Here is a 21337-nt window from a genome sequence, read left to right as displayed (position 1 = left end):
TTCCCCCTTTCTCCTAGCCTTTCTCACCTCACCACTCCCTTGATCATCAGAGACAACAGGAGCAACATAAACTTGACCCTAAAGGGGAGGTCTCACCCCTAAAGGCAATGGAGGAGCATATGAGCTTGGCATCACTTTCAAGCCACCCGGGTCCCTGCACAGAGGGAAGCTCCGCAGCAGTGTGGAGGGAGGGGGTTTATTTCAAAAGACGGTAAGACAATTGTTCCGTTTAGTATCAAAACACTTGATAAGGTTCTTTTCTCCGGCTTGGCCCCTAAACCGGCTACAACCAGGCAGCATGCTCACACAAGAAGCTACACACTGTGAGCCTGACACGTCTCCACACTCACACCTCACAGCGACACGTTAGCAATGCACAGCAAGATGGCTTGTACCTTATTAAGACACTAAGAGCACTCCTGGCCAGGGGAGAAGGCCTCGATCCCTTCCCTTGGGGTAGGCAAAAACAGCTTCCCCAAGCAAACAAGGCTGTTGTACTTAAGCTGTTGAGTGTAAGCCAGCACTGAGTGCTGAAGCTTGGTGCGTGAGCACTCGGTGAAGGCAAATTCAGCTCCTGTGTAGCAATGGGTTAGAGGGGCCGTGGCTTCTTCAAGGGGAAAAGAAGTGTCCAACAGCGAGGGGGAAGAGAAACAACCCCTGTGAAGGTTCAACTGGCCAGGGAACTGCCTGGTTTTAGAAGTCTCCTTCCACCCAGGTTGCTTTTCCACAACAGTTACCTTAAAGCTGAGAAACTGAACTGCTCTTTTGGCAAACAGGCTCCTGGAAAGGAAGTTTTCCCAATGGGCTCATATTACTATCCCAGCTGCTCCCATTAGGTGGCCCACAGTCGGAACCATGAGCCACCGCCCACTTCCTCCCCGGCCAAGGCAGGATGACCCAGAGCTGGTTAACAGAAAGTTAATACCCAATTGTAAATCCAAGAGCTTTGAGTGCAGCTCAGCAGCCTCACTGGTTACTTGGAATGTTCACACTGGTTACTACAGAAAGAAAAGGTACTTACAAAATGTGTACAACTCAAAACATGCTCCCAAACATTATTGCATTGCTCGTTTCCCTTAATAACGTTGTTTGAAGCTCTGCCCAACCTGATGATGGCCTTTAACCCCGAGGCAAGGGAGAAGAGCTGCGTTTGGTCAAATTAGCAACAGGAAGCAAACTCTGGTCCCAAGGGTTAGAGGCCAGCAGCGGCTGGGCCAGCGTGGGCATGGCGTGGCAGAGGCAGTGGTGGGGATCCATTACATCTCGTTCAGGTCTAGCAGGGTCTGGTCCAGCATTCTTTGCGTGCAGAGATGCTCCTCTTTGGTGGATTTCAGCTTATCTGGCAGGAAGCAAGAGTCAAGAATTACCAGTGAGCCTCAGCCCCAGGAGATGCCTCAGCCATGCCAAGCATGGCACAGCCCCTTCCCAGCACTGCCACAGCGGGGCCTCAGCCCAGGGGGGTTGCCTGGGTGTAGGAGAAGCTCTGGAGTTACCTGGCTCATGGGTAGCCCCCTCGCACAGCCAGTGCTCCTATCAGCACAAATACCATGTGCTCTTAGCGCTCTGGGCTGTGCTTTGCATGCAGTTGCCTCCAACTGGAGTTGGCTTCACCCAGGGATTCAACACCTCCAGACAGCCCAGCAAGGCACCCAAGAGCCAAAACACACACAGAACCCCCCACCCCCCACAGGTACAGCTGCTTGTGCCCCCCTTCCCCAGCACAGAGATGCTGAGCTTGTCACCAAGACCGTGACTATCTAGCAGCAGGGAGCAGAGAACCGTGCCTCTAGGACAGTGGGGAGAGACTATTTTCAGTGGAGGGCAGGCAGGCAGCAAGGAGGAGCAAAGGGTGCTGCAACTCTTGACTGATACTACAGGCAGTTCTCACATGTTCCTTAAGCCAGGAGGAGAGCTCAGATCAGTAAGTAGCGCTCTAGGCAGGCTTTACTCCAAAGGTGAGCCCACCCTGATCACTGAGGACATCCACTCGCTGGGACACGGCACAGACAGGCTGTGGAAAGATGTCCTTTAGGTACAGGCAGATCTTCAAGGCTGCTCCCCAACCTCCCCAAGGTCAGTGCACAGAGCAAGAGGCAGCCTTCCCAGAGCACCAACAATGGCAGCCTTGAGAGGTTCCCTGCAGACACCCAAAATACAGCTTCGTGCTGTGCATTTCAGGATGGCCAGAAGCTTTCCCAACACTGGGAACAACCGTTTCCCCTCAACCTTCTAGTTTAGGACTCAAAGAGTTTTACAGAGCAGGAGTCAGTCATTTATTGTTAGAAGCCATCTTTCCATGCAGCAGGAAGTCCTACAGTCATTCAGCTAACAGTAAATGAAGTCATAGCACCTGATAGACAGCTTTTAGCAGGCAGAAGCCTAACTTCACCCTGGTCCTCTCCTGGGGTGGGGTGCAGCCATTTTGATTCCATGGAGGAGCCAGGCAGGACACCCTGGACAGGGGACTAAGAGTGCTCAATGAATAGCCAAGCCCAAAGGTTCCTTCACTAAGGTTACCTTTCTAAAACCAAAGTAAATCTGAAGTAAATGAGAGGATTAATTCAAGGGCCCTATTAAATAGCAGCAAGTGCGTAAGATGCGCAAGTCTGCCAGTCATGAATGGGCAGATGCCACTGTGGTGCACAGCGGTGTTGGTGGCAAGGAGCACGTTTAATGGGATTAGTAGCCCCCTCCTCAGTCACACAGATCATGCAGCGTTAACTTGAGCTCGTGTGAGAGCAGGCGGTTTCTCTCAAGCTGGCTGTACAGGTGCTCTGCAGCAGCGACAGGATGAGGGGAAACAAGAGAGAAAAAGAGAGAGAAAGGGCAGGTTAGTGGAGGACCAAGCTGAGCACATCCAATAAGCTGTGTTTGTAACATCTAGGCTATGACACAGAACAAGCTGGGAGGACAAGGGTTTATCTTACTAACGTGGGTTCCAGCTCACAAAGATCACAGAGGAAACCAAGCGTGAGAAGAAATGGGCTTGTGAAGGCAAAGAAAGAGGAGAACATCAAGACATGCAGGCTGGGCTGGACCCAGGTCAGAAGAGAGTCTCAGGCTGCACTTTGCGTGTGGAGCACTGCAGAAAGAAGTAGTCCTACCACAGCTGAACCAGAAGCACCTTCCAAAGACAGCCATGCCACACAGCACGGGACTAGTGGGGTTTTAACAGGGACATCAGAAGAAAAGAATGGCAGCACCTCATACCTGAACCTGGAGGACGCTCCTCCAAGTACATACCCTTGGGCCTCACTTAACAACTTGCCACATCTAGACAAGGCCTGAAGGCAGGATCTGCTTCGGGGATGGGACAGAGGAAGGTCTGGAGCACAGGCTCCCGTGTTAGGTCTGTCCCAGAACAACTACATGAGTAGGATACAGCCCCTCTGCAGGGTCTCACCACCATTCCTCATTGCTTTCAATGAAGGAATAGCTTGCTCTTGAACAAGACGTGGCCAGGTAAAGTCAAGCTGTTCACATGGAGCAGCCAAAGCATGTCTCCATTTCCAGTGTCTCCCCCAGCCACACACAGTGGGGAAGCCCACATTCACCCAGCTCCCATCAGGACTTGCTCTAGCTGTACCACACACAGAAGGTAATAACGCTGCTTGTCCCTTCTCTAAAGCCACCAAGAGACCAAGCAAAGGCCAGAGAAGCCAACAACTTATGTCCCACAACAGTCAAAATAGAAGTTGCAGTATGTGGGACGGGTACATCCCATCCTGGCCTATATAAAAGCCTACCTCGCACATCAGCTGCTGCTGCTGCTAGGGGCTCACTCTTTGGCCTCCATGCTGACTCTGACCTAGGCACCCTGACACCAGCCTCCAGCCCCAGGTGATCAGGGCTGGTCGTGCATCCCCAGAGTGGCAGAGGATGGGAGTCAACTGCAATCACAAGCACAGCCCAGCTCAGGGTAACCAGCCTGCACAAGTCGGTCAGAGCAGAAGCCTCTCCACACCACCCAGAGCAGAGGTTGCATCACCCACTCATCCATGTACCACCCAGCATGGAGTACCAAGCAGGGAACGGGCCTGACACAGCCCAACCTTCAAATTCACTTGCAACACTACTGTGCCACAGCAGAGCCACCAGCTCCACACAAGGCAAGTCATAAACCCACACCTCCCAGGACCTCCCCATGAGGAAAGAGACCATTGCACAACAGTGCAATGGTGCCACCTTCCTCCTGGGAAAAGCTGACAACTCCAGCAACATGAGCTGACAACTGGAAGCCTCCACACACCCAAACACTTGTGACACAGAATCTAGACCCACTAATCCAGCTGCAGGTTTGGTCACTTGCTTTGTGCTCACAGGGCACAGAGTTCTTGCCCATACTCAAGGAGAGCCAGAGCTTTCCAAGTTGTTACCCTGTGAAATTCCACCCCCCAGGACCCAGCAGAGAGCAGACGGCCCCGACCCAGAAGACAGAGAAAGAACAGGCTGGGGCAGCTCAGTGTGTCTGAGCTACCCTCACTGCTAGTGCCATTTGTGTGGAGAAGAGAGTGGCACAAACCTGAGGAAACCACGGGAGATGTCCCAATTCATCAGGACTCTGCTCACGAAGGGCTCTTCGGGCTCTGGGGCAGATGAACCAAGCCAGAAAGGAGAAAATATGTGACAGCCACCCATGAGGCAGCACAGTCACAAGAGGCTGAGCAGTGTTTATGGAGCAGAGCAGCAGTGGTGATGCACATCAGTGGGAAGCTCCGTGCTACACTCCCAGCAGGATCCCAGCACCCTACACAGGGAGCACTTGGGCAAAGCACAGATTCCCTACCTCCATTCCTGAAGCAAGGATCCCTGTCCCCTCAGGCAGCATCTCACACCCAACCAGTCCTGTCCAACTGGAAACCAGCCACAGCTCACTCATTAGCTCACATACCCAGGGAGTGACTTGGTGACTATGAGGATGGTGACTTCCCACTGTAAGCCGGCACTTGGGAATGCCAGTTAACACTATGAGGCAGGCAGCTGTGAGCAGTGTCTTTAGCAAGGCTGAAGCAGGAAGAGCTCAAGGAGCTCCTGCTACAAGCCCCAGCCTTCCATTTGCTGGCAGGGCTGAACCCCTTGCAGAGCTGCACTTTACATTTGTGAGCCAGGAAAACACCCCAAGGGAAAACTCCACCACGTGAAGGAAGTGTGTGTATTCAGCCAAGGGTGATGAGGGTTACACTGGTTTGAAGGCAACACTGAAACAGTTACTCTAAAGCAGCAAGTGGTCACTAGAAACCCATTTCTTCAAAGCATCAGCCCTTCTATTCCATTTATACAAGAACCGTTTTCCTTAGAAAAGGTGACATCATGCTCAAGCAAGGGGCAAGAGAAATACAAAAGGAGCTTTATGGCTCTACGTAAGATATGCAGATGAGAACAACATACTCCCAGCTACACCCAGCCGTGGAAAGGGCAGCCCCTCAGAGCACAGCCGTGTCTGGCACATCAGGTCAAACAGAGGGAGCTTTGTTTAGGAGCGAGTGCAAGTGCTGTCAAGCTTCAGTGTCTTTACATTATTTATTCCCAGGGATGCCCTGCGCACAGTAACTGAGAAAAGGCACTGGAATTCAGACAGAGGTGCTGAGAGTGTGAACGCAGGGTGCAGATGCAGAACAAGCCACCAAGCAGAGAGGCAAATCCAAAGTGTGGAATCACAAGACTTATCTGTGTGAGACAGAAGAATACACTCATTTTAAGAGAGACTGAAGTGTTTGTGAACAGCAAACTTTACTTAAGGAGCTTTCAGACACTAGCGTTAAGGCTCTGCCTCTGCAGGTCAGGTACCTGACCTGTCCCTGATTAGTGTGCAGGACGGTGCAGAGCGGCAGTTAGAGCAGAACCTGCTGCACATCTCAACACAAAGCCAAGTAGCAAAGTGGCAAAACCAGACAAGTTCAGCTACTTCCACAGATCAGCTCATGATCCAGCCCATCTCAAGCCTGTTAATGGCAATTCCTAAGGAATACACTCGAGCACTATGCACAGCCTCTTCCAGGAGGAATTTCGAGACCATGGCCCAGTGGCTCCAGCAGGCAGCTAAGCCACATTACCTTAGGAAGCCTGTCCCAATGGCACTGGGAATTGCAGGTCACAGAGTTCAAGTCAGAACCCTCTGAGGCCAGTAGAGCACTTAGCATTACACATGCAGCTCACAAGGACCTAGAAAAGAGCATGCTGCAGGAAAGCCTCCCAGTGCTGGAGGCAGGGATCTGTAGAAGTAACGAAGACACAACAGTGCTATCGATTGTCCACCTCTGAAGACCACAGCACACCAAGCCTGCTGAAGCAAGAGGCAAACACCAGCCAGCTCATATTTACATGGAAGTCATGTCATTCAAGGCGTGGTCCAGCTCCTCACTAATTGCTTTGTACTTCAGTTTCTGGGCATATAGCTCATCTAGAAGATGTTGAGGGGGAGAACAAAAGGGAAACAATGAGAGAAGGCTGAGAAGTTCTTCCAGCAGCCTGGGGCAGGAAAAGCAGTATGGGGTTCATGAACTGGAGAAACTGAAGTTAGATGCGGAGCCATCCCAGCTCCAGGTTAGTTCCTGACAATGAACAGGTGGGTTTGAACAGCCTGAGAACAGCGTGACCAGCAAGTGCCTTCCAAGATTACACCCAGCTCCAGGGGGAACAGAGCCAAGACCTCAAACCACAGCAGCCTGTGAGAACAGTTAAGCTAAGTCAGCAAACCCCACTGACAGGAGGAGCAGCAGGGAAGGGCAACTCCATCCACTTAGGGAGAAACTTGCTCCACTTAAGGAAGGCACAGATCAATTCAGGGGCTTTGTTCTTCCCTTCAATCTCAATACAAAAACAGGTTTGGGAGTAACTGGTCACCCCATAGGCCTGGGCATCAGAGAGAACTCCCACTCTGCAGGACACAGCCAGGCAGGCTGAGCCAAATAGACAGGCCACATGGGTGTTCTCCATCAGGTAAGATGGATGCATGGAGCAGACAGGCCTTCGGAGGAGGAGGTGGCCCTGAGACTCATATCCATGCACTCCTTGAGCACAAGAGCTGGTGCAGCCTTGTCCCAGCTCTGCCTGCTCAGGCTCCAGTCCAGCTGGGAATGCTGTTAACAGCTTCCCAAGGCCCAGAGAACTCTGTCAGTTGTCATAAACTAGGTCACTCCACCAGCAAGGCTGGAGGCCAGAGCCAGCTCTCAGCCAACATGTTTCCAGGGGAAGCATGCAGGGATTTAGAGGAGGTTTTGCAGTTCCAAGTAAAAGCTTGCCCTGGCTGGGCTTGCTCTTGGCTGTGGCTCTGGAACAGCTCAGCTGACACCATTGCTATTTCTAGCTACAAACCCCTCCTGACTGACTCCAGATGGTAGGATATGGCTTTCAATCCCCAAGACCTGGCACAAAAAGCCTAAAGGAACCCATCCTTGGCACAGGCTGACCACACTGCAGGGACGGGGCTTGTGGTGATTTCATCTTGAACCAGGACTGACAATGGGGGGTTTGAGACTTCAGGGGTGCTGTTTCAAGTCACTGACTACTGTGGTTGACTTGCAGGAAACAGCCACATGCATGAGATTCTGCACACAGGTATGTTAATAAGAGATTCCTGGGAAGTTCAGGTGTTCCTCTCCTTAAATTGGGTGAAGCTAGAGCAGAGGAACCCAGTTACGTTCCTGAGGACATCACAACCAAGATGCACCAGCTGTGCTGTCTGTCTCTATCAGTCAGATACAGTAAGGTGTTTACATGGAGAGCTGGAGACCTGCCACAGCACAGCCAGGGCACTGCTTTTAGAGCAGATACAAAGGGCATGACTCGAGCCCAGAGGCATCAAGCCTCACCTTGGAGCATGATCAAACTGCCTCCAAGGAGTGAGGAGCAAAGCCGTGTCTCCACTCTCCAACTCTTTGGAAGGGAGCTTTCCTCAGCATCCCCCTCCTCACCACATACTCTCTGGCTTCCCATCCCCAAGATGTACCTTCCAAATCATCAATGGTCTTCTCCAGCTTCGCTACAGACCGCTCAGCAAATTCAGCACGAGTCTCTGCCTGCAGGAAGAAGCAAGCCCATTAGTACAACAGCTTTGGTATTCAGCAAAGGGTTACAGAGGCACCAGCCTGAGGACATGAAGTCTCCTGCCTTCCACATCTCTCCCCAGTCGACCAGCTGCGCCACCCTGACATGGTCCCTCACCTCTTTGAGTTTATCAGTCAGGATCTTGATCTCTTCTTCGTATTTATCCTCTTTTTGGGAGTACTGTGGAAAAGGACAAGAGTCAGCAACCAGCACCCCTCAGCAGCTCCACAACCTCCCACTCCCACAGCTACAGAGGGAGACAACTCCTCTATTGAAGTGCACATGCCTGCAGAAACTTCCAGCTGGGAGCTGCTCATCCCCACCCCAGTCCAACAGAAGTAGGTCAGGGACTCCCACACCATGCACAGAACAAACCTGGGTACAAATTCTCATCCCAGCAGCTGATCTGAGTCTGGCCCAGGGCAGGGCAGGGCAGCCAGGCTCCCCACAGCTCCTACAGTCAACATTAGCCCTGCACTGAAATCCATTAGCTCTTTGGAGAGCAGGCATAGGTCTCTTTGCTTGCTTAAGGCTGCAGTTGTGCCATTTCCATCCCAGTGGGTGCTCTGCTGTCACACACCCTCTGAGCAAAAGAGAAATGTTTCTGGCCCTTGGACATGCAGCCCTACCTTCTCAGCCTGAGCCTCAAGAGACTTGAGATTGTTGGTGACATTCTTCAGCTCTTCCTCCAGCTCGGAACATTTACTGTGGAGTTGTGTAAAGAAAAGGGGGAGAAAAAGGCAAAGAAGAAGTGGGAGGGAAAGACAGGAGAAAAAGAAGTGAATCCATGTGCAGGGAAGAGCAGGAAGTTCTTAAGGAGACAGTCTGTGATCAGGCTGGATGGGAGCCTGTGCAGAAAGCAAGTTCCCTTCCCACCTCCAAGTTTGTATTGGAAGTCTTCTGCCAGCACATGCACAGGGCACTGAGCTGAGCAGCCGAGGTGTGAACAGACTTCGGCCAGACCTGGAATCTTCCAAGTAGAAACTGCACATTTAGTTTGCTGTAAGGAGGGAACCTGTTCCGATGGACACATGGACCTCCACCACCACTGGGACAGGAACATTGATGGGCAGAGAGGACAGAACATTCCAGGAGAAAGATGCAGTTAAGCTGAGGGAAGAAACATGGGCAAGAAAACCAGGAGAGTTGTGGTTTAATGGTTCCAGAAGGGAATGGTTAGTACCTTGTCTTCAGCAAGAGACAGACACCTCAAGTGCTGGTCCATCACTCGGATCTGCTCCCGCAGCTCCCGGCAACGACTATTAGTGACGGTCACACGATGGCAGAAGCCAGGTGGGGACAGGGGTCAAAAGGAGTACCAAGAACACAACACCACAGAGGGGAAGGGGAAGAACACAAAGAAGTCACAGTCATGACATGCATGTCTGGGCAGGAAGCACAGTGCTACTGCTACAAACACACTAACTTTGTTAGACAAGGCCCAGAGTACAGCAAGGACCTGACCAGCTCCTCAAGGATCGGCTAAAGCATCTGGACATGTGAAAGGTGCCCAAACACCACAGTCTGCATGTGTGCTCCAAGCAGAGGCAGCCCAGCTCACTGCTCACCACTGCACAAGTCTGCAGTGGTTACTGCAAAGGATAAGAGGCCAAAGACCAAGATCAGCCCCAGTTCTGCCCTTGGACATTCTCCATGCCACTTCAGTCCTGGCCCATAAGGCCTCCACTGCTGCACGAGAAGTGCTGTGCCCTCATGTGCTCTGTTAGCAATGTGTAAGGATCTTGTGACCATGTACACAAAGCAGTGCTGGTGGCCACCGAGTGGAGATGGGTTCTCTGGCCTGGCTAACTAGGGAGTGCCTCCATGTGAAGGGGCAAAACATCTCCACTAAAAGGCAAATCGTATAATTGCAAACTCCACATCCTCAGTGGACCTGATCCTCTTTTGAGCAGAAGAGTGCTTCCAAGACATTCTTCTGAGGATCTAAACTCATCCTGTGCTTCAGGCCTTGTGTAACAAGGTTAGGAATGCTGTGTTAGTTCCCATGCAAAGACAGATGTGCCAGTTACATGCGAGCAGATTACTCACGACTCTGCAAGCTCAGCTCTCTCTTCAGTACGCTCTAGATCTCCTTCTATGATCACCAGCTTTCGAGCAACCTGGAACAGAGAATTAGAGTGAAGAGGAAGGAAGACAATTCTGCATTTGTAGGCTCTGCAGAGCACTAAAGGGAACAGCTGCAGGAGTCAGTGGAGCTGCCAGAGCCTTTTGGCTGAGGGGAACACGGACAGAGCTCTCTGAAAGCCAGGCTCTCCCACCAGGTTTGCTGAGGAAAGCCCTGTCAGCAAGAAAAGGAGCTGCCTCTCCTGGCCCGGGTCAGCTGCACTACAGCATCCAAGGTTCTCACCTCCTCATACTTCCTGTCTGCCTCCTCTGCAATGTGCTTGGCTTCCTTGAGCTGGATCTCCTGCAGCTCCATCTTCTCCTCATCCTTCAGAGCTCTGTTTTCAATTACTTTCATGCCTCTGCCCAAAAGAATGCACAGGGAGGGGAGATGTAGAAAACAAAGATGTACAAGCCAGTGGTGTAACGAGCTTTGGAGCATTAACAATGCTCCCCTGGACCACACTGCTTCCTTATGAGCCATGACACCTCCGAGGGCAGAGGGGGGCACAGGAAAGCAGAAACTACTGGGCTGACACAAATACAGCAACCTCGATTGCTCAGAATTATCTGTTCCTTGGCATGTTCCTCCAGCAGCTCACTGGGCTCGTGGTTGAAGGGAAATGTGGTGCTTCTGAGAAGAACAAGACAGGCTGTCTTAGGGGCTGAGCCAAGGACTTTCCAGGCTGGAAGGCAGGAAGAGCCAAGTCCATCTTTATGGCAGGCCATGAGCTGGGTCAGGCTGCTCACTACAAGCATGTGCACCAGTGAAGCACAGCAGCCAGCTGGAAGTGCACCACTCCCCTCTGAATCACAGAACCAGGGCAGGGGCCATCTGCCAGCAGGGAGGATGCTGGCAGAGCCAGTGCAAGCAGATGCCTCCCCATCAGCAGCCACTTTTACAGGTCAGCTGTGTCCCAGAACCCACCTATTTCGCCTCACTTGGAGGCAGGGATGCATTGTAGCACACAGCACTTACTCAGTCCTTAGCCTCAGGTTCTAAGATACCCACTCAAGGCCAACACATTGTTGTACCTGCTCTGCATAAGCAACTCCCACAGGCAACCTTGATGTGGTATCTCCTTCCCACCCTCCAGGAGGCCCAGGAGGTTGATGGCACTGAGCCCTCAGTCAGGAAGAGGGCTAAGATGTCTGAGGGAGTGAAAGCAGATCCTTTGCTCACCTTTCACTTTCATCTGCAGCCTTCTCTGCCTCTTCCAGCTTCTGCAGAGCTGTGGCAAGGCGCTCCTGGGCTCGGTCTAACTCCTCCTCTACCAGCTGGATACGGCGGTTCAGAGATGCCACTTCTGCCTCAGCCTGGAGGGAAGAGATGAGGGTGACTGATTGTTAGCACAAGGCAGCTGAGCTCTGCCTTCAGGTCAGTGATAGCACATGGGAAGCCTGAAACAAAATGAGGGTGCTGTACCCACTGCCTTAGGGGCTCCATGCCAGCACTTCACACACACGCTCTCTGGCTCCACGGCAACTCAGCCTGCAGGTTTCCTGCCTGCCACTTCGAGCTGACGTGACAGTTGAAGCCATCAACACTAAGGAGATGCCTTACACTAATGGCTCTTCTCTGCAGCTGCCTTGCTCCTGCCAGGCATCAATCACAACAGTGTTCAGCCACCACACCAGAGCTGGGTGACAGCTACCATTTAGCACAGCTTCCTCACGTGATCTGGACATGAGCATTGCTTCAAAGCAGCCCTCTCCTCAGCAACAGAAGAGGGATGAACAGCTCCAGAGGGCTGCCAAGCTGGGGCAGGGCACTGGCAGGGCACTGCAGTGCCCACAACCTGCAGCTCAAGCCTCAGGGAGCCAGAGGGGCTCCAGGCTTCCTTCTCCCAGTGGTTTGCTCATAGAAGGAACAGCAGCCTCAGCCAGCCTTGAGGCAGGTTGAGGCGGCTGCTCCCCAGCACCAGCCACACTCAGGCAGCTACCTCTGTAGAGCTGTACCCACCAGGAGCTGGTGCACTTGCTGAGAGCCAGAAGTGTGACTACAAAAGTGTCACTACAAAAGGGAGCAAGGCTTTTAATGATCCAGCAGACAGTGGCCATCCCACTGCCCAAAGCAGTGCTGCTCTAACAGCTCTGGCATCAACCAGAATACGTCTGCTTCCAGTCTGTGTCAAGCCCCGCCACGGGGGAAGCCTGGATGCCCTGGGGACACTAACACCCCACCTGAGCTACTGCAAGGAACCCAAACTCCTGCTCTCCAAAGGGACGAGAGCACTGGTACAAAGACACACAGAGCTGCAGGCAAGTCAGGGCAGCACTGTGATATTCCACAGGGACCCGTGCACATGCCAAGCATATATGGAATATCCCAGCAGTGTGTAACAAAGCAGCCTGCAAGGCCATGGGAGGGAGGAGCAGAGCCATGAAAGGAGCCAGTGTTAGAGCAGGGCTGAGAGAAGCCCCATGAAGTGGCCAGGAGGAGCTCAGCACCTCAGTACAGCATGCTTCAAGCCCAGGGTGTGAGAACACAAGGTGAAGAGAAGCTCCTGTGCTCCCATCCATGAAACACAACTGGGAAGGAGCCTGCCACAAATGGTTTTTGCCTGTGAAAGAGGCAACGGTGGGAGAGTCTCCTCCTTCTCGCAGGAGCTGGAGACACAAGAGCACAGAAGCCTGACCACTTCATGACGCCCTGAACCCCGGCATCCAGCCCTGGCTTCCTGCAGGCAGCGCGTAACCCACCCGGAAGCACCACCCGTCCTTCCTTACAGGAAATGCCACAGCATGGCGTGATGCTTCCAGGCATTCCCATTGCTCTGGGCTTCCCTCAGGAGCCTTGCAAGCCAAGGGCAGAGCTCACCTTGGCTTCCCCAGGCCATGGAGCTCTACCGAGGGGCCACTCCTCAGGAGCCATGAGCCAGGCCAGAGGCAAGCACAGGCCACACTGCACTGGGAGCACGGATCCCCTCCCCTGGAGCAGGGCTCCAGCAAGCGCGGAGAAACACCCGTTCCCTTGACACCACCACCCGTGCCAGAGAATTCCTTATGTGGCTGCAAAGCGAGAGCCTGGCAGAAGCCTGGGAGTGGCCAGAAGCTTCTGCCACCAGCCTCCATCGGCAGCAGAGCCCGAGGAGCCCCACAGCTGCAGCACGGCCCAGACACCGACCTGGAGCTGGTTGCACCAGCGCTGCTCGCTGCTCCTTCCTTTTTTCTTTCTTTCTTTCCTTCCTTCCTTCTCTCCTTCCTTCCCTCCCTCCCCTCCCAGCGCCTGCAGCCCGACCCCTGCCCAGCCCCTCTCACGCTCCCCCGAGCCCTCCCGCGCCGGGGCGGGGGGCTCCCCGCTCGCAGGGAGGAACCCGGGACGGATCCCGCACCCTGTAGGTCGCTTCCATTTTCCCCGCACACGCCGAGGCCGCCCGCAGCTTTGTGCTCGCAGCGCCGGGCCGCACAAGATGGCTGGTTCCTCCCCTCCCTCCCCCGCAGCACGGACCCCCGGGCCCAGCCGCTTCCAGCCCCGGTAACGCTGAAAGGCAGCTCCACCGCAACAACCGGGCCCGGGACTCGCGGCGGGGACCCCCCGAGGCCCCGAAGCCACCGCGGCGGGCGGGACCCGATCGCTGCGAGCCGCCGCCCGTCGGAACAGCGGAGATCCGGTGCCCGCAGCCGCGGCACCCCCGGCGCTGGCACCGACCGCGGGTACCTGCTCGCGGTTGCGGCGCTCGGCCTCCACCTCCCGCTGCAGGCGGTCAGCCCGTTCCTCGGCGTCGTCCGCCTGCTGCTGCAGCACCTGGATCTTGCGCTTCACAGCCTCGATGGTGGTAGCCCCCGCCATCCTGCACTCCCGGCCCCGCCGCGCCCCGACACACCGGAACGAGGCCCCACCGCCCAGGAACTGACGTCACTTCCGTCCGCCCCGCCCGGGGGTTGCCACGGAGACGAGGAGCCGCCGTGGCGGGAGGTGGGGGGCGCGCTGCGAGATGGCCCATGTGTGGCGGGGGGGTTCCAAGTGCCCAGCAAGGGAGCTCCTCCTGCTCCAGCCCCTGCCACGGGCAGGGACCCCTTCCACCGGAGCAGTTTGCTCCGAGCCCCTGTGTCCAACCTGGCCTTGAACACTGCCAGGGATGGGGCAGCCACAGCTTCTCTGGGCACCCTGTGCCAGCGCCTCAGCACCCTCACAGGGAAGAGCTTCTGCCCAAGAGCTCATCTCAGTCTCCCCTCGGGCAGGTTAAAGCCATTCCCCTTGGCCTGTCCCTACACGCCTGTGTCCAAAGCCCCTCTCCAGGTTTCCTGCAGCCCCTTTAGGCGCTGGAGCTGCTCTGGGGGCTCCCCTTAAGGAGACTTCTCTTCTCCAATGTGTTGTCCCCTGGCAATGCCCTTCCCCCGTGCCCGTACGTACGTCCGCTGCCTTCTTCTCCGCCAGCTCCAGCTTCTCCTGAGCGTCCTTCAGAGCCTCTGAGTACTTGTCCAGCTCATCCTCTGTCCCCTTCAGCTTCTTCTGCATGGAGGCCAGCTCATCCTCCAGCTGGAACGGCAGCAATGGTCACCCTACGTGGATCCCCTCACGGAGAGAGCCATGTCTGCCCCATCCCGGGCTGAGCTCTGCCCCATGGCATCCCTCCTGCCCCATCCCGGCTCTGACCCACGGCACCCCTCCGGCTCTATCTCAGGGCCAGTGTCCATCCCTGGGTTGTGTCCTACAGTGTCCATCCCTCAGTGTCCCACATGCCACCAAGAAGCCACCAGGATCCCCCTTTGCCACAGCCTATGCCGGGTCTGGGCTCAATGTGGTGCAGCACAAGAAGCCACCTCCAAACCAGCTCCTACCACACGCCCTACCTGCTTACTCCTCTCCTCTGCCTGCTTCTGCTCTGCCTCTGCCTGCTCTGCCCGGTCCAGTGCATTCTCCTTATCCAGCTTCAGCATCTGCATCTTCTTCTTGATGGCCTCCATTCTCGGTGGCGCAGCGGGACAGGCAGGACAGGACGGGCAGGACGGGTGGCAGGACTGCCCTAGCCCTGCTGCCCCAGGCTCTTTATCAGCTCTGCTCTGCCTGCCGCCGCGGGCACTTTGCCTTTCTTGGCCAGAGCTGACTCTCCACCTCCCCAAAAAGCCAGTGCTTGGTACCCATTGTGTGCCCTGGGGGGGTCCGGGCCCCACAGCCTTATTTGGGCTCCTGAGGACAGCTGGGGTGGTTATAAAAAGCAGCGAGCAGGGGGGCTCCTGCATTGTCCTGGCCGCACCCTTCCATGCAATGAGACACGAGGGCTGGCGTCACCCACCTCGGGGCACTGATCTGGGTCCCTGCGGCTCCCCCCCACCTCTGCCTGCCATAAGGGTGTCCCTGTGGCCCCCGGGTGACATTTACCCATGCCGAGGGCTGGTGCAGACCACAGGGGCTCAGCCTGGCGCTCCATTAAGCACAGGGTTTAGCTGAAGACCCCAGGGCAGCTGGATGCACCCGGTCCCACACCTCAGGAGCAGCATCCGAAGAGCTTGGAGCCCAGCTCCGGCTGTGCTGGTGCTTGGCCGTGAGGCATAAGATGCTTTTGGCAGCCGAAGGAGTGAATTCCCCAGGCCCAAGGAGGAATTCCTAGGGTGGCTGGCAGCACTTCCCATGCAGCCGCGGGGATTAGCGCCAGCCCCAAGCATGCAATAGTCCCATGAGCCAAGCCCCTGGGGTCAGCACCCAGGGGCCCAGGAGACGAAGCTTGACCCTGCTGGCAGCTCCATGATCCTCAGGCAGGGAGCCAAGCACCCATGAATGGTCCCATTGCATCTCCATGCCCCTAGGAGCCAGAAATAGCCCTGCACTGGGGCAGCGGAGGCAGCAATGGGCACTGGGCCACGCGCCTTTGTACTGGGATCATCCCAGTGGCGTGAGCACTGACCCTGCCACCATCCCAAACCTCCGCAACTCCCTGTGCCCGGCCCCATGGAGCATGGGCAGATGGGTGTCATTGCAGCAACGGAACGGATACGGGAAGGGGCATGTGGGGACACTCGATGGGGGGGACACCCATGGGAAGGGTGCAGGCAGCAACTGGATGGGTCAGCGCCGCGTGTTCCTGGCGCTGTAAGAATATGTTTGATATTTAGTTGGTTTTCCAATAAAACAACCTAATATCAAACATATCAGACAGAGGCAGGTGGACAGGACCCAGGGCTCAGCTCCCTGCAAGAGAAGGAGAGAAGTGGAGGCTGAAAGCTGCGGGTGTTTCAGTGCCTGAAGCCCTCCTGGGTGCCTGCACCAGCATTGGGATGATCTGGGAAGCAGTGCTGGAGCAGGAAGGGCCCTGCAGCAGGGACAAAGCCAGAGCAGGGCAGCGTATACACCATGGCCTGGTTCGGCATAGCACGGCATGGGTCATGCTGCCCCTCTGTCCCTACGCGCCAAGGGGACCCCACGTCCATCACCGCCTTACCTGGGCTCGGGGGCTCCTCGATGCTGCGGCTCGGGGGCTGCCGGCCGCTGTTTATAACTGCACTCAGCCACCCCAGCCCCGCGCACGTGGCACCGTTCCCATTAGTTACAACCCATTGACATCCCCCCACAGACCCCATGCCCTTCACCACACGGGGCCGGTCAATACGGGTCGATGAGGACCCAGCGCCGCTTGCTCCTGCCCCCAGTCACACGCCGGCATCATTAGCGGAACCATCAATAGTGGGGAGCCAGCCCTGTCCTGGTAGGCTCTGCCCAAGGACGAGCCCCAGCCAGCGCTGCGACTCATGCCCCACGTCCCCTCCTCCTGTGCCTGTGTCCCCTCACCCTGGGGGGAGCTGCCGGTACCCCCCATCCACAGGAGGCGATTCCTGGCACCCTTCCCCATCCCTCATGCAGATGCAGCCCCCCTGTGCTGGGAATTGCTGGGGGACAAAGGCAGGACCCCCAGCTTGCTCCGGGCTGGCTGCTGGGTCCTGCCTGGTAGCATCCAGACATGAGAGTGTCTCGGAGGGCTGGGGGCACGTGTGTCCTCATGCTGTGCCAGTGCTGCGCCACAGTGGGAAACACTGACCTTGGGATGGCATTGCAGGCTCTGAGGGGGCCTAAACCTTGGGCTGCCCGTGGGGCAGCCAGAGCCCAAACCTTGTCCAGGACCAGGGGGGCTGCATGTGGAAGGTGGCACAGGGGACAGCAGGGACACAGCAGCAGTGCCAGGAGCCAGGGGCGTGTGTTCAGCCAGAGCTGATGTGATGCAACCCGACAGCAGAGCTAATGAAGGGCTGTGGGCAGGGGGTGCTGGCCCCGCAGCCCCCAGCCCTGTCAATAAGCAGAGCCAGGGCAGGCGCTGATGGGCCCTGGGGCTGGGAGACACCAAGGTCAGGCAGAGGCAGCGGGGGGGAGGAAGGGGATGGGCCCCCTCAGTTGGGGTGCAGATGGGGCTCAGGGGTGCCCGGACATCGCAGCCAGCCCAGTGCGTTGTGCCGGGAGCCCCACGGGACAGCAGCGTGCGGCCGAGGCGGGCACCACACATGCTGGGAGCAGGATGCAGGCAGGAGCGTACCGGCCGTGCTGCCACCTCCTGGATCCAGCATGTCCCAGCCACAGGAATCTGCTGCTGGGCTGCTCCTTCCCCTGCATCTGCACAGGGCAATGCCCAGGGTGCAGCAGGCGCAGCCCCCCGTCGTGCTCCATGTGCTTCATGCTCAACTGAGAAGTGGTGAATGCTGCATCCCTGGCGGTGTTCAAGGACAGGCTGGCCGGAACCTGGGGTGGCATGGTCTATTGAGATTCCTGCCCATGCCAGGGGGTTGGAACTGGATGATCTTAAGGACCTTACCAACTCAAACCATTCCATGGTTCTATGAAGCCATTCTGTCCCCCCAGCCTGTCTACAGGGCCAAGGTCCCCCTCGCCTGATGCCCCCACCACAGGGGCGCTCCCTTTGCCAGAAGCCTCTCCAGAAGCCTGAAGCAGGTACCCCCCTTCCCCAGAACCTGCAACCAAAGCTACACGTTCTGGGGGTTGTGGGGCTCAACCCATACAAGGGGAAGGCTGCACCCCACTGTCCCTAGGAACCCAGGACAGCCACCACCCTGCCCCATCCCACCTCCTGCAAGGGGGGCTGCCTGCTTGCCACTGCTCCAGGGACACCACAACCACCCTCTGCACCTTTAACAGCATCCCCATTACCGTGGCAGCAGCATGGGGATGGATACGGCTCTGGATGTGGCAGGGGAGGGCTTCCTGCAGTCAGAGGCTGATGTTCCACACCCTGCTCAGGGTTAACTGTCATTTTATTAAACAGCCATTAAAAAGAGTGCAGAGGCCCAGCGAGGGGCAGGGTTCCCCCCACGCTGTGATGACTGGACTGGGGAGCAGTGGGGGCTGCTGGCGGCCTGGCAGGATGCAGACATCGAGGTGGGGGCCGCGAGCTTTCACCCCCCCAGGGCTCGGCAGCCGCTGGCACACGAGGCGCTGGTGAGAATGGGAGGAAACCCTTCTTGGCAGGACAGGCAGGACGTTGGAAGCTGGTATTTGTCTGCTCAACATGTCCCCAGATGCCCAGTTGCAGGAGAAAACAGTAGAAAACACAGCCACAGGGGCTGAGAACTGGCCACCAAGCTATTTACACTCTGTCCAGGAGCCCTGGTGCACAGCCCGGGCACACCCGGCTGACAGCAGTGATGGGGCCACAGGAAAAAGAGCATTCACCCTTTGGAAAGAGCAGAGGAGCAGCTCCAGAGCCTGAGACCCACAGCCAGGATGGACAGACAGGAGCAGCCCCCTCCAGTCATGAGGAGGAGGAGGAGAGGTGGAGCAGAGCTCTGGCTGGGCCTGATGTCTCTTAGAAACAAGCTAAAGCTAATCAGTTTATTCACAGGGCCAGGGCTCCAAGCCGTTGCTGGACTCAAAGCCTCAAGCCCATGTCCCACGCCTGCAGAGAGGGCTGCACGGGCCAATCCCTTCCAGGATCAGGGGCTGCTTTGACACCGGCTCCGGGTGAGGGCTGAGCTGCACCAGAGCCTCCACTGAGTGACTGCCTCCAACACGGTGCAAGAGGGAGACCCAAGAGCACAGCCGCTTCCTCCCCATGCTCCCTGCACATCAAACTGCAGCCAAAACCTGCTCAGGACCCGCCTGCACCTCACAAGAGGCTCTGCTTGTGGCAGGGCCCCGGAGTGCAATCAGCTCTGCCTTGGCTCACAGGGTGCTCTCCAGTGTGTTGTAGTTGTCCTTGAAGCTCTTCAGCTCCAGGAAGTGTTTGGCACGTTTGCTCTTCTGGTTGGAAGGCAGATAGGTGACCTGGATGGTGGGAGGGTTGGAGACTTCAGGAGAGAGGGTAAGGTCCTTTGCTGCTGACTGGTGCTGCCGCTGGCTGCTGCCTGCCCGGGCCTTGGTCCTGCAGGGAGAGGAAAGGCTCAAAGCACAACCAGGACTATGGACCGGAACTAGCAGCAAATCCAAAACCACACCATCATATGGACTGCAAGGAATAAGTATACTTGGAAGGACAGACAGAGGCTGGGTGCTGCCTCAGGAGTGTCTCTGCTCACACCTCAGTGATGGGCTGCTGGGGCCCATGAAGCCACCACCCAGCTACTCCCCTGGCCAGGGACACTCACTCAGAAAATAGTTAGGGTTGGAAAGGACCTTAAGATCATTCAGTTCCAAGCCCCTGACATGGGCAGGGACACCAACACTTACATGTTTGCCAGCTCATTCAGAGCATCCTGGTACTTGAGATATTCTGGTTTCCCAAAGACCTGGACATAAGCAGAAAGGACCATGTCAGAAGCAGCAGCGGCTGCAGCAGGGCCCAGCCCGGGCACTGCAGCGCCAGCACTCACCCCAGTGCCGTAGCGGGCGCTCTCGTACCCATCCAGCAAGGTGTCAATCAAGGCTTTGCGGATGCCTTTGAAGGAGGTGCTGGAGTTCCGCAGTTCCAGCAGGTAGGCACAGAAGTTCTTCCCTATTAAGGACTTGGGGTACCGGCCCTCTGCATGAAACGGGATCTCTAGGGAAAGAAAAGGCACCCCACAAGCAGCTAAAGTGCAGGTACAAACTGTTCTGGTCACCCGCAGACATCAGGCCTTGGAGCTGATTAAACCTCCCACCACATCTGCAGCCTCCTTACACCCCAGAAGCAGATCCACCCTCAGAGCACTGGTCCCAGACAGGATACGCGAACGCTATTCCCAAACAAGGGCCTTGAGCACGATCACAAGGCTGCTGGCCCCCTATTTCCTCCACATATGGTCTCTACCTTTCCTTCCCCTCTCCCTCCTGCCCTGAGTTCACTTACCAGATGTTCTGATTGCATCCAGCGCCTTCATTCTGTACAGGTAATTATAGCAGCCTGGCAAAGAGAAAACCCAACCTGAGAGCTCTGCACAACTTGGGAGGGAGGCGGGAAAAGCAGAGAGGAGCAGACTGCCGAGACACCACCTCGTGTTGCCTCGCCAGCTCTGCCCTGGGACAGCCAACAAGAGGCCAGAACTGCAACTCGGCCGCAGAGCAATGAGTTGCTGTAGGACAGTGTCTCTGGTGGTATCTGACTGAAGCACAGCCACAGGTACCTTGTGTCTCCAGCTGCAGGAGCCTGCCATCATCCTCAGCCAGGAGCCGAGGCTCGTACTTGATGTCCTGCACCCGTGACAGTCGGATGTCTATTTCTTCCTTTAAATCCTGCCCAGTGAAGGGGGGAGAAAGCCCAACCACCACGTTACAGAGCAGCCACTTTGTGTGGGGGAGCCCAAAGGGTGGGGGCAGGCAGGTGAGGGAGGGTACCCACCTTGGGCGCGTGTTGCCCCACCGGCACGTGGGGGCCGCGCCGGGACTTCATGGCGAAGCGCATGATCTGGCGTTTCACGAAGATAAAGAGCAGCACAAAGACCTGGAGCAGCGGGACGGGGGGGTCAGGCTGCACCTCAGCCCCACCGACACCCCCGCACCAACAACCACAAGGTGCCATCTACCCCTCAAAACCCAAGGGGCCTGGTTCAGGCCTACAGACACCCCCCCCCAGAGGCTCCTCCTCACGTCCTCTTCCCGCCTCACGGAGCCCCCGGGCCCAGCCCCACAGAGCCGTCCCCGCGGACAGCCGGCCGCAAGGACCCGCACGGCCGGGGTCCCCCGGTGCCGGTGCGCGCTCACCAGGCTGCCGTAGGCCATCACCAGCACCACGTTCACCCCGGAGAGCCAGTTGCTACCGGCCGCCGCCATCCCCGGCCCGGCGCGGCCTGAGGCCGCAAAACATGGCGG

The 21337-nt window shown here is 56.5% G+C and overlaps 3 protein-coding genes across 12 annotated transcripts; all 3 read right to left on the bottom strand.

The window, feature by feature from the left end:
- Positions 1 to 182: 182 nt before the first annotated feature.
- On the bottom strand, positions 183 to 14030 carry LOC133281931 (tropomyosin alpha-3 chain). Of its 10 annotated transcripts, none has more exons than XM_061477835.1 (11): positions 13832 to 14030; positions 11354 to 11487; positions 10415 to 10532; positions 10096 to 10166; positions 9230 to 9305; positions 8164 to 8226; positions 7949 to 8018; positions 6322 to 6400; positions 4523 to 4586; positions 1889 to 2011; positions 183 to 1339 (listed from the first exon to the last, which is right to left on the bottom strand). In XM_061477835.1, exons 1-10 carry the CDS (start codon positions 13961 to 13963, stop codon positions 1934 to 1936), a joined length of 885 nt encoding a protein of 294 aa, XP_061333819.1. In that variant the 5' UTR covers positions 13964 to 14030; the 3' UTR covers positions 183 to 1339; positions 1889 to 1933. The 10 variants fall into 10 exon arrangements, with proteins under 10 accessions (XP_061333819.1, XP_061333818.1, XP_061333820.1 ...); XM_061477834.1 differs by lacking the exon at positions 9230 to 9305 and adding an exon at positions 8676 to 8751 and having other exon boundaries at positions 13832 to 14029; XM_061477836.1 differs by lacking the exons at positions 1889 to 2011; positions 9230 to 9305 and adding an exon at positions 8676 to 8751 and having other exon boundaries at positions 13832 to 14029.
- On the bottom strand, positions 14030 to 16052 carry LOC133281972 (uncharacterized). Its single transcript, XM_061477920.1, has 3 exons — positions 14968 to 16052; positions 14505 to 14653; positions 14030 to 14171 (listed from the first exon to the last, which is right to left on the bottom strand). Exons 1-3 carry the CDS (start codon positions 15355 to 15357, stop codon positions 14030 to 14032), a joined length of 681 nt encoding a protein of 226 aa, XP_061333904.1. The 5' UTR covers positions 15358 to 16052.
- A 2299-nt stretch (positions 16053 to 18351) lies between these two features.
- Positions 18352 to 21335, bottom strand: CUNH1orf43 (chromosome unknown C1orf43 homolog). The gene is made up of 7 exons (XM_061477848.1): positions 21230 to 21335; positions 20868 to 20969; positions 20653 to 20761; positions 20379 to 20432; positions 19924 to 20090; positions 19781 to 19839; positions 18352 to 19475 (listed from the first exon to the last, which is right to left on the bottom strand). Exons 1-7 carry the CDS (start codon positions 21296 to 21298, stop codon positions 19277 to 19279), a joined length of 759 nt encoding a protein of 252 aa, XP_061333832.1. The 5' UTR covers positions 21299 to 21335; the 3' UTR covers positions 18352 to 19276.
- Positions 21336 to 21337: the final 2 nt, after the last annotated feature.

This window comes from Pezoporus flaviventris, unplaced genomic scaffold (genome assembly GCF_033815535.1).
Source record: "Pezoporus flaviventris isolate CSIRO_AGI_PZ_B2104156 unplaced genomic scaffold, CSIRO_AGI_Pfla_v1 ptg000112l, whole genome shotgun sequence".
NCBI lineage: Eukaryota > Metazoa > Chordata > Aves > Psittaciformes > Psittacidae > Pezoporus > Pezoporus flaviventris.
This window is presented reverse-complemented; position numbering and strand designations above follow the sequence as displayed.

Excerpts from the sequence above, each read along its gene's own strand:
- LOC133281931 (XM_061477835.1), bottom strand. The coding sequence starts at position 13,963 with ATGGCGGGGGCTACCACCATCGAGGCTGTGAAGCGCAAGATCCAGGTG. Across the intron at positions 10,167-10,414 it reads CAGACAGGAAGTATGAGGAG|GTTGCTCGAAAGCTGGTGAT; the intron begins GTGAGAACCTTG and ends TCTCTGTTCCAG. Across the intron at positions 8,227-9,229 it reads TGTCTCTTGCTGAAGACAAG|TACTCCCAAAAAGAGGATAA; the intron begins GTACTAACCATT and ends CCTTTTCCACAG.
- LOC133281972 (XM_061477920.1), bottom strand. The coding sequence starts at position 15,357 with ATGCAGGAGCCCCCCTGCTCGCTGCTTTTTATAACCACCCCAGCTGTC. Across the intron at positions 14,654-14,967 it reads CAGAGGAGAGGAGTAAGCAG|CTGGAGGATGAGCTGGCCTC; the intron begins GTAGGGCGTGTG and ends CTGCCGTTCCAG. Across the intron at positions 14,172-14,504 it reads CGTACGGGCACGGGGGAAGG|GGGCTGGAGCAGGAGGAGCT; the intron begins GCATTGCCAGGG and ends TGCCCGTGGCAG.
- CUNH1orf43 (XM_061477848.1), bottom strand. The coding sequence starts at position 21,298 with ATGGCGGCGGCCGGTAGCAACTGGCTCTCCGGGGTGAACGTGGTGCTG. Across the intron at positions 20,762-20,867 it reads TGGGGCAACACGCGCCCAAG|GATTTAAAGGAAGAAATAGA; the intron begins GTGGGTACCCTC and ends TTCACTGGGCAG. Across the intron at positions 19,840-19,923 it reads GCGCCCGCTACGGCACTGGG|GTCTTTGGGAAACCAGAATA; the intron begins GTGAGTGCTGGC and ends GCTTATGTCCAG.